The sequence below is a fragment of the Nelumbo lutea genome, chromosome 5, assembly GCF_056320005.1.
Source record: "Nelumbo lutea isolate HS-2025 chromosome 5, American lotus-T2T, whole genome shotgun sequence".
In the NCBI taxonomy this organism is placed as follows: domain Eukaryota; kingdom Viridiplantae; phylum Streptophyta; class Magnoliopsida; order Proteales; family Nelumbonaceae; genus Nelumbo; species Nelumbo lutea.
Window position 1 is genome coordinate 28,135,102 of NC_142688.1, and position 11,414 is coordinate 28,146,515.

At 45.1% G+C, this 11,414-nt stretch overlaps 1 protein-coding gene across 1 annotated transcript; it reads left to right on the forward strand.

Annotated features, from left to right (window-relative positions):
• The first annotated feature begins 10,276 nt into the window (after window positions 1-10,276).
• Window positions 10,277-10,924, forward strand: LOC148851273 (uncharacterized). The gene has a single exon (XM_088945672.1). It carries the CDS (start codon window positions 10,277-10,279, stop codon window positions 10,922-10,924), a length of 648 nt encoding a protein of 215 aa, XP_088801798.1.
• The last annotated feature ends 490 nt before the right edge of the window (window positions 10,925-11,414 follow it).

Below are 11,414 nucleotides of genomic sequence, written 5' to 3' on the forward strand. Positions count from 1 at the left end.
ATTTTTGTACTTAAAATCTTTTCATCAATGAAATTCAAACTTTTTTGACTAATCCATGTGCATAAATATTCAAAATGTAAATGTGTCCCCGATCTGGTGAGCTGAACCAGACAGAGGTAGGAGTAGGTGTATAGGTTACCCCGAATTGTCGAGCTACTGAACTGGACAACAAGTAAGGATAACCAAAAATAAAATTTTTCTAAGTGAAGGTCACCCCGAACTATCAACTACGTCGAGGTGAGCAACACTGCAGGGTATAGACCCAACCTGTCTGCGCACGGGCTACTCATTTAAATGTCAGTTGTCCCTAATGGGCCCAACCTATTGTTATGTGACGAAGTGGGCTAGACATCATAGGGCTTATACCCGAGCTATCTATGCCTTAGGCATTAGAGGTACTTTGCCTATGCCGAAGAGGTGACTTGGACTTATCCGCCCATGCTGAGGAGGCGACTGGGACTTATTCGCCCATGCCGAAGAGGTGACTGGGACTTGTTTGCCCATACCGAGGAGGCGACTGGGACTTGTTCGCCCATGCCGAAGAGGCGACTGGGTCTTATGTGGTGCTGAGGTCTTCTATCAGCTCAGCGCTTTAGTCTTTGGACTTCTAGGAGTGACTCGCAGTCCGCTCTCCAGTTCGACGATCACAGGTAGTATCGCCTTAAGTTGCTAATGTTCCATGCTCGAGGTACCTGTTTTCCTTCCAGGGTTTCGAGCTCGCATGTACCTTCCCCAAGTATCCGCCTTACTTGGTATGGACATTCCTAGTTCACTTTGAGCTTATTGACACTGGGCTCAGGTACCATAACTTTTCTAAGAACCAGGTCGTCGACATAGAAGTGTCATTTCTTGACCCGGGCGTTATAGTACCGAGCCACCCTTTGCTGGTAGGCTGTAGTCCGAATGTATGCCAGGTCCTGTACTTCTTCAACCAGGTCAAGGTTAGTACGGATCTCATTGTCGTTTGCTTCCTCATTATAGGCTTCCAAGCGTAGCGTAGGCACCTCGATTTCTATTGGGATCACTGCTTCTGTGTCGTAGGTAAGGTTGAAGGGGGTCTCACCTGTGGCGGTTTTAATGGTAGTTCGGTAGGCCCATAACACATTGGGCAGCTCGTCTATCCACAGTCCTTTAGCTCGGGCTAAGTGAGCCTTCAGTCCATGGAGTATGGCTCTGTTCGTGACTTCTGCTTGCCCGTTTGCCTGAGGATGTACCACCGAGGTGAAGTTCTGTTGTATCCCTATCTCGGCACACCAATTCTGGAACTTAATGTCATCGAGCTGCTTTCTGTTGTCGGAGATAAGTACCTGAGGTAGCCTGAAGTGACATATTATATTTCTCCAAAAGAAATTTTGTACGTTGCAGGTTGTGATCGTTGTTAGGGGTTTCGCCTCCACCCGCTTCGTGAAGTAATCTACGGCTACTACCAGGAATCTCCTCTGTCCTGTCGCTAGCGGGAATGGGCCAAGAATATTGATCCCCCACTGCGCGAAGGGTTACGTGCAGGTGAGGTATTTGAGGTCGGCAGTAGGTCGGTGGTGAAGTGCCTTTGACACTGATCACACTTCTTGACGAGTTCGAGTGCGTCTGTCTTCATCGTGGGCCAATAGTACCCCTGTCGCAATGCTTTCTGGGCAAGGGCTCTGCCCCCCAAGTGACCACCACACAAGCCTTCATGAGTGTCACGGAGAACGAGCTCGGCTTCTAAGGGTCGCAAGCAGTGCAAGTAGGGGAGCGTGAAAGATCTCCGATACAGCTGTCCGTCTATGATGACGTACTTCGCTGACTGGCGCTCTACCCTTTGGGCCGCATTACGATTTGCAGGGAGGGTCCCGTGAAGTAGGTAGCTTGTGAGTGGGTCAATCCAATTCGGCTCTTCTTGTACTATAGGGGCGACCTCTTCTGCCCTCCCGAGAATGCTAGGTCGAGGCAGGTCCTCTATGTACACGATCCTCATTGTGTTACTACATGTGCTGGCTAACCGGGACAGGGCTTCGGCCTCAACATTCTCGGACCTTGGGATCTGCCGAATGAAGTAGGATAAGAAGTCGTACAAAACCTCTCTAACCTTGGGTAAATAGGCAACCATGGTGGGGTCGCGGGCTTCATACTTGCCATTGATTTGGTTGACCATGAGCTGGGAGTCACTGCAGATGATGTGGTGTTTGGCTTTTACTTCCTTGGCTAAGGTCAGTCCGGCTATCAACGCCTCATACTCTACTTCATTGTTGGATGCTGCAAATCCGAACCGGAGTGCATATTCCAGTTTCACCCCACTTGGTCCATACAGAATTATGCCTGCTCTGCTTCCTTATTGGTTAGACGAGCCATTGACGTGGAGGATCCAAGGCTCCTCGTCCCAGGCTAGTCTTGCTCGAACCGGGACTGGTGCCACGTTGGTTGAAGTTTCCTCTGCATGCCCGAGCTCAGCTAGTTTGGGGGTTGCGGAGCTGAACGTGCATTCTGCCACAAAGTCAGCTACGGCTTAAGCCTTAATCGCCGTCTAAGGTTCACACCGGATGTCGTACTCACTGAGTTCGATGGCCCATTTGGTCAGCTTGCCAAATACCTTAGGCTTGAGTAGGATTTGCCTTAGAGGCTTGTTGATGAGGACAATGATAGTGTGAGCTTAGAAGTAGGGACGAAGCTTCTGAGCTACTGTGATTACTGCGTGCGCCATCTTTTTGATCTCTGGATACCTTCTTTCATCATCCTACAAAACCTTGCTATCATAGTAGAAAGGTCATTGGACCCGATCTACTTCCTTTATCAGTACCGAGCTGACTACCTCATCACTCGCAGAGAGGTACAACTTTAAAACATCTCCCTCCTCGAGTCGGGTTAGAACTGGGATGCTGACTAGGTATTTTTTCAGCTTGTCGAAGGTGAGCTGGCACTTTGTGGTCCACTCGTAGTCTTTACTTTTCTTAATAGCCTTAAAGAAAGGCAGACAACAATCTGCTGACTTGGACATGAAGCGACTCAGAGCTGCTATCCTGCCGTTCAGTCTTTGAACCTCCTTTATTTTGCGAGGTGGCTTCATGTCTAGGATGACCTTTATTTTCTTAGGGTTGGCTTCGATGCTACGTTGGTTGACTATATAGCCCAGGAATTTATCCGAGGTGACACCGAAGACGCAATTGTTGGGATTTAATTTCATGTTATACTTACGCAAAATTTCAAAAACGCTTTGTAAATCATTCAATAAAAATTTTGAAAACTCGGTCTTTATGACCATATCATCTACATAACATTCAACCTTATTGCTGATCAACGGTTCAAAAATCCTATTTACAAGTCTTTGGAAGGTCACCCTGGCATTTTTTAGTTCGAAGGGCATGACCTTATAACAATACAGGCCGAGCTCAGTAATGAAGGTGTTTTTTTCTTCATCAGCAGGGTCCATCTTAATCTGGTTGTATCCTGAGTATGCGTCCAGAAAGTTCAGCAACTCGTGCCCTGAGGTCGCGTCCACTAGACAATCGATCTTGGGCAGTGGGAAATAGTCTTTCGGGCAAGCTCGATTCAGGCCTGTATAGTCGACGCACATGCGCCATTTATCGTTGGCCTTTTTTACCAGAACTGGGTTAGCTACCCAACTCGGGTAATGGACCTCCCTGATGAAATCGGCTGCTAAGAGTTTCCTGACCTCCTCGTCGACTATCCTCCAGCACTCCAGGGCGAGGTTGCATTTTTTCTGTCTAACAGGTTGACTAAATGATCAATTTTTAACTTATGAGTTAGAAATTTAGAATCTATACCGGGCATTTCTGCCGTGGACCATGTAAACACATCTAAATTTTTAATTAAAAAGCTTACCAACTGAGAACGAAGTGGTTCCTCAATCGTCGAGCCAATTTGGGGAGTTCTGGCTGGATCTTCTGTTGAGACCGAGATGTGGACCGTCTCTTCTATTGGCGTAGATCGCTCCCCGGGATACTCCACAGGTCGCTCGAGCTCGATATCAGCCTCTAGCTTGGCTTTCCCCTTGAGAGCGGCAACATAACACTTGTGAGACTCGAGCTTGTCGCCTCGCACAACCCCTACTCCATAGTCCATAGGGAACTTCATGGTCAGGTAGTAGGTGGATACTACCGCGCGTAATGCATGGGTAGTAGGTGGACATTACCACCAGGAATGTGTGCTCGAACCTCGCAATGTTGGGCCATGTGTCGACCTCTATGGGTACTGAGACTCGCCCTAGCTGTCTGACCTCTTTGCCCCTGAAGCCTGCCAAGGGTGTATCTGTCAGCTTGAAATCTTTTTCTTGGAGCTGGAGCTTGTCGAAGGTGTCCTTGAACAGAATGTCGGTCAAACTACCCGAATCCACTAGGACACACTTCACTTCGAAATCATTCAGTCTCAACTTTATGACCAGCGCGTCATCGTGGGGGTACTAGACCCCATGCACATCATCTTTTGTAAAATATATGGGGTCTTCAAGCCTAGGTCACTTCGGTGGATTCTGCTCTTCACGTTCTAGTTCGTGAACCGAGGTTTTCCACCCTGTTGAGGTGCAGCCTGTGACGATGGACCCACCAGTAATCATGTTGATTACTCCACTGATCGGTCTTTCTTCTAGTAATTGTCTCTGCGACTGCTCACTCTATCTGCTGCTGGACTCGGGAGCATTTCTCTTTTGTTCCCCTTGCCGATCTATCTGGCGATCTGCCGAGTTCCTATTTTCTTTTTGTACAAAATTTTTCAAATATCCGCGACGGATGAGCTCTTCGATTTTGTCGCGGAGATTTCTATAGTTTTCGGTACTATGACCATGGTCTTTATGAAAATGACAGTATACATTTTTATTTCTAGTGGCAGGATCTCCCCTCAACCGAGGCGGCTACTTCACATAGGAGGCGCCTTTGATCTCCATAAGAATCTCTCCCCGCTTCGTGTTGAGGGGCGTGTAGCTCGTTCTTTCAATCGGCGGAGTTCGGGAACGCCGACTTGACTTAGAAGATCGGATCCCGGACTTGTTTCCTCCCTTGGTCGGGGACTTGCTTTTTCTTCGTTTACTGCCATCGTTATTCGAATTGTCACTTTCTCTTTTTCTCTTTTCCGCTGGGTTTTTGCTCTTCTGGTTCTGGTTCATCTCCTCTTCTGTCCCGATGAACTGGTCGGCGAGCTTGAGGAATTCAGTGATTTCCTTGGGCTTTTTGGCTACCATGTGCCACTTGAATTCCCTATGTGTAATTCCTCTCCTTGCTGCCGTGAGTCTTACAACAGGATCCAGGTCGGAGATCTGTAAAAAAGTGTCGTTGAAGCATTTTATGTAGCTTCGGATCAACTCCCCTTCTCTTTGGACTATGTTGATCAGGCACTTCTTGATCAAAGCCCCTGGCGCGAGGTTCCTGTACCATTGTGAGCTACCCCTTTGAATGTCGTGGAGAAGGCAACACACATGCAAGACTCGTCAGCCCCAGATAGATGCATATGGGATTGGAATGAGTCCACGTGGTCATTTGGATCGAACGATCTGTCATACTTGTCCAGCGGAGGTACTTTGAAGTCCTTTGGCATTGGGGTCGCCAGGAGCTCGGAGGACAAAGGGGATGACTTGGAGAGGAGGGAAGCAGTCTTTGTGGCTTTTGAGCTCTCCTCCTCTTTACCTTTTAGTTGCTCAGGTTGACTAGGACTGGCGAGCTGGCTTGGAACTATAGTTCGGCGTGTCTTACGACGCCTTCTTTACTTCTTAACTAGCTCCACATTAGTGCTGCTGACCTCTGTGTGGTCGGGTATCATCTTGGCATGAAGTGGCTTGAACTGTTGATGCTGGTTGCCGCGAATGGAAGGGCCTCGCCTGGAGTCCGCAGCTAGAATCCCGAACCGGTTCCCTGCAAGCAAACCTTCATGATGCGAGGGCCGGGGTGAAATATTTCTGATGGGCTGAGTGTCTCTCAATTTGTTCACATTCTGCGAAGCGGGAGGAGTGGCTTGTTTGTCCCTCCTTCCGCGGGACGAGACCTGACTCCCAAGAGTATGTGGAACCTGGGAAGTCTCTCCCCAACAAGGAGGGCGAGTGTTCTGATGGCGGGACTGATTCAGTTGCACTACCGGGTGCCGAGGTGGAACCGACTGCTGATTCTGCTGCAGCGGAGGGAACTGCTGTTGGTACTGTTGCTGATATAACTAATGAAGTACTTGTTGCCGGTAGAGTTGATACTATTGGACCTGCTGCATTTGGACCTGAATGGCCCAAACACAATGTACCAGGTCGTCGAGTTGGAACTGTCCGACTCTAGGGGAACCACAGACGGTTCAGCGAACGTTGCGCCAACTACAGGAGGGAGTGGCGCGTTCACTTGCGTGGTCGCTTGGGGCACGATCGGCATTGAAACCCTTGCCGTGGTAAGCAGGATGGTGAACTGACCGATGCCGAAAGAAGGGTACTGAGGTTGTACCCCGGAGATGTTCACTTCGTTATTTTGTCCGGCGTTGCTGGAGGAAGCCATGGATTTGATTCCGTTACTGATGGTGGAGAAAGGCTTTTTTGTTGCGTTTCCCACATACGACGTCAAATGATGCTGCACGATCTAGCTACTCTCTGCTGGAGGTGATTTGGCTTCCAGGCAGACGGCGAACAGTTAAGCTGCAAGAAGATCAGAGAACCCGAGGTTGCTAGCCCGGCGAGGTCGCTCCAATGCTTAAGTCAGTATACTTGTTGCGAGCTAAAAATATCTTAAGAATGCAAAGAGCTAGAGAGAATATAAATCACGCGTACCTCAGACCTCCGGGTGTAGAGCCTTTATATAGTGGAGTCCTCGCGGGTTTCGCGAAGCAGTTTCGGGATCCTCGTCACGATGAGATCCGTTTTCGCGTTAATGGGGGATAACAGATAGGGCTTATCAATCTCGCTCGAACCGGGCGGGGAGGAGATAAGGCTTACCGTTATGAGGCGTGATCCCGCGGGGCTTGGAATCTGATGGCAAGATCTTCGGGGTTGCCATGTAGTGGTCTGTCAGTATTACCCAAGCTAGTGCTCTTTAGATCTAACCTGGGGTGAACACCGAAGTGCCTTGAAATCGAGATGGTCCTGATGCGATCTTACACCGAGGTGAACTCGTCCCGAGGTGGTTGGACTATTCGAACTCGATTTGTTGCGGACTTAGCATGCCGGGCTGAGTTGTCATCTTACTAGTTAGGTCGTGTCCACGTGTCCCCCTATTACTAGGTCGAGTCAAATCTCCCTTCATCAGTTTGGTTTGGTTTATAAAATTCAATAAACCAAACTGAAACTGCAAACCACAATTTAGAAAATTCTCAAACTGAATCAAACTGTACATGTGTATAAACTGAATCAAACCACACTCGGTTTGGTTCTGTTCGGTTTTGCGGTTTGAACCGTATAATAAACACCCCTAGCTAAAATAGTCATTGTCTTATTTACATGAGAAATAAAAGAAGATGGATAACTACAGTTAGTTGGATAAATAACATACCATAAAACAAACAGGACCTTTTTTCTTATTTATAAAGATTCAAATTCAGATTTGTCAAAAACACCACTAAGTTTTATTAAGCCATAATCCTTTGTAGATTTAATGCCTGTTTGGGAGGTTTCCATGTGATAGTTTTTGGCTTTATAAGGTTGGGTTTCACCTGAACAGCGTATTAGCAATGTTTGACCAAAACAACTCAACAGAAGTGATTCAACCAAGCAAAGTTTCAGCCTTCCCAAACAGGCATTAGGATTTTAGCATTCAATAGATTAATACAGATTAACTGAACACAATGGTTATATAGAGGGCTGTAAACCAATGATAATGTTACAAGCCAATCATAAAATAAATGGGCCCTACAAGGAGTGATTGAATGGTTATGGGTCCCTTATATTTTATGATAAGATGTTGTCTTCGTTGTACAGCATACTAAGCAGCTATTGGGTTCAGCTAATCCTACAGTAGATAGCCATAGGTATAGCTAGTAGTATAATACCTATGAAACAATAATTGGAGTTTCGTCTTGAAGGATATATTTGTCTTAAAAGAGCAGCATCCTTATCTTTGAACTGGTAAAAAATTATTCGGCCTTTAGCCGCTTACATTGTCCAATTGCCAATTGGATTGCTTTTTGACATCTAAAATCTTCGGGAATAGCCGAATATTAGGCCTATAAATTAATTCCCTCACATTAGAACAATTATTCATTGATTTGATGGCATTGGCCAAAATATGGAAGTACAGAAGCTAATCTGAAGTATGCCTGATAAATATTTCCCAGATCTTGTCGTTCTGTGAAATGCCTAGTGGTCTCTCCTGTATTTATGGCAAAGAAAATGTATGACAAGGGGAAAACATGATATCGGGAAGGGGAAGGCTTTGACCAAGCATGCTTGACCTAGTTTTTTCTTAAAACAGACTCGTTGGTGGCTGAATCTTTGTTAGAGCTGCTTTCCCTCACTGCTTTGAAGAAAATATTATAGTGCCCATTTCGGAGGGCTTTCTTACATGAAAAACCCAGAAATTATCTTCGGTGAAAATTTCAAAAACCCAGAAAACACTTTAATTTAGCTGATGAATCAACTTTCCTTTAAAGTTAGGCTCCTATTTGGGAGGGCTTTCACGCAGCGGCTTCGGTATGCCCCACAGAGAAAGCTGTCAAACCATGCTCGATGAAAAACCTGTAAAGCCAAAAATACACTTCTAAAGCAGTTCAGTCAACGCAGCTCGATCAACATTGAAGCCCTCCCAAACAGACCCAAATTCTAATAGCTTCTTCAAAGGAAGGAGCTCAGTCAATTCAATCCTCCCAAACGGGTTCTAAAAATAGTCACTGAAAAGTTGTATATATAGATAGATAGATAGAGAGAGAGAAAGCTGCAGTCTGAAAACCCTCTGAAACAGGAACGTTGTTGGAAAAAAAATGTGCGACTTTGGCACTTTACTGCAGCGGTTTCGTTGCAATGTTGATTCTCATGGTCTAGCTAGTTGTGCAATTGAGGTCGTGAGGGCCTAATCCTACCAAAGCAGGCACCAGAGAAGGAGAACAAATAAAGTAGGTTCAGAAACTTTTTAGGTCTGCATTCATAGGTTCTTGGATTTCTTTTATGCTTTCAGTTTCGTTCTCCCTGTCTGGACAAGCTAATCTTCAATTAAGTATGTTGTTGTTGATAGCGAAACCAACTAAACCAGCAGTCAAACCACTAAAGAAAGGGAGATAGGTCAAACGCTAAGTGGGAAAGAAAAACTGTCAACCACCCAAGTTTTGGTAATGGATTCTTCATAATTTGTTTATATATATATATATATTCATTTCAGAATTTAAGTACTGTTTATTAAGAGCAAAGATATAACATACATTGGAGTATAATTAACCTGTTTTTTTGACAAACCCCCTTTTTTTAAGTCCATCTTCCAGGTGTTAAAGCATAAAGGAGGTGTACTGTTATCGGCTTTTCTATCAATGTATACAAGAGAGAATTATCACTTTCAACTTTACCCTAGTGGCAAAAGCGGTGGCTCATCCTCTTTGATGATGACGAGTCCTTTTTAAAGCTTAGGGTATTGACTTAGTATTCTGCACGCAAGAGGAAGAAATGTTGTGCTCAAAGGAGAAAGGGGAAGTGGGCCAATCAATGGGGACATTCCAAATTTAAGGTCGGTTCTAATTTAGAAGGATCAGAAACAAGCTTGGCGTCTAAAGAGACAGCCATTGCCCTAAATATGCCAAACTCGGACTGCCCAGAAACTTGCACCCCCATGTCCTTGTAATGACGCTCATCAGATATATATCAGTGCTTCCATGAATATGTCCCACACACTGGGTTGGGAGTTGGGAGTCTTGGGACACACCTCGCCCATTCAACATTCGGTGGCAGATATGGAAGATGGATGCCAGAGCCAATGGGACATTGGCACTTGTTTCTATTAAATGTTTTCAGAAGTCGTTAGATGAACTCTCTCGAAGATCAGTAAAGATAATCTATTTTCAATGTTTTTGTTTCATTCCAATGTAATTCGTTGCATCTTCCAAATCTAGTTACTTCCCAAGGTCTGTCGATTCTTCTCCCAAGGTAATTAATGTCAGCCCAAGTCCAATGTAAGTCGGTTCACCTTCAACCGACTTCATCTAGTATAAATAGACCTCTGTACTGGTTTGATATAGAAGAGAGAAAAATCAGAATACTACAAAACCTTTCTCTCGTTCAACCAAGTTCTACTCTGTTATTTTTATCTTATTTTTTTTACAGTATTTGTTGTTACTATCATTATCAACCATCAGTGGTATCAGAGCACGTTCGATCAAATCTCTTGGGCGCGAGTTCTTCTAAACAATGTGTGCAGAAGCCAATCGTTCCACCCTTTCTCTTCCAATCTTCAATGGAGAAAACTATGACTTCTGGTCTATCAAAATGAAGACCTATTTTCGGTCACAAAGTTTATGGAGAATCGTTGAGGAAGGATTCTGCATTGCTGAAGACACCTCTACTCTTTCAGCAAGTCAAAAGAAGATCTATGAAGAAAATCAACAAAAGGATTGTCAAGCACTATTCTGCTTACAGCAAGCAATGGCTGAGGAGATATTTCCTCGAATCATGGGCGCATCAACTGCAAAAGGAGCATGGGATAAACTACAAGAGGAGTTCCAAGGATCTGTCAAGGTACGCACTGTTAAATTGCAGAAGTTTAGAAGGGATTTTGAAAATCTTAAGATGAAGGATAATGAGACTGCAAAATATTACTACTCTAGAATAAAAGGAATAGTAAATCAAATGAGAGCCTATGGGGAGACTATTTCTGACAAGAAAATAGTCAAAAAAATTCTAATATCTTGCACAGAGAGATATGATCAAATAATTTCGGTGATAGAAGAAACAAAGGATCTAGAAACACTATCACCAATAGAATTGATGGGTTCTCTCGAGACATATGAAAATAGGCGTGACAAGCAGAATGAAAATTCAGTTGAATCTGCCTTTTAGTCTAAAGTTAATCTACGGACTCATAAACCAAAAGTTGATGGAAGAAAGTCACAAGGAAAACCAAAAGAAAATAATGACAAGTTTTCTTCATGTGGTATTTGCAAGAAGAGAAATCATTTGGAGAAAGATTGTTGGTTTAAAGGAAAACCACAGTGCCAAAACTGTAAAAAATTTGGCCATGTTGAAAAAGCTTGTAGACTCAAGAAAACCCATCAAGCTAATTTTTCAGAAAAGAAAGATGAGGAAAATAATCTCTTTTATGCTTGTTGATGAGGGCAAATTTGGCCCTCCAGTAAAATTCTGACATGTGGCACCTCGTGACAACTAGGAAAACACCCAACCAACATAATTACGAAGTTGGTGACCCACCCAGGCACCTGTCTGGTCGGCCTGGCGCGACCTGCGCGCGGCCTGCGCGAACTACGCACGGCCTGCATGAACTGTGCACGGCCTGCACGACCTGGCCGACCTGGACCAGCCTAGCGCATGA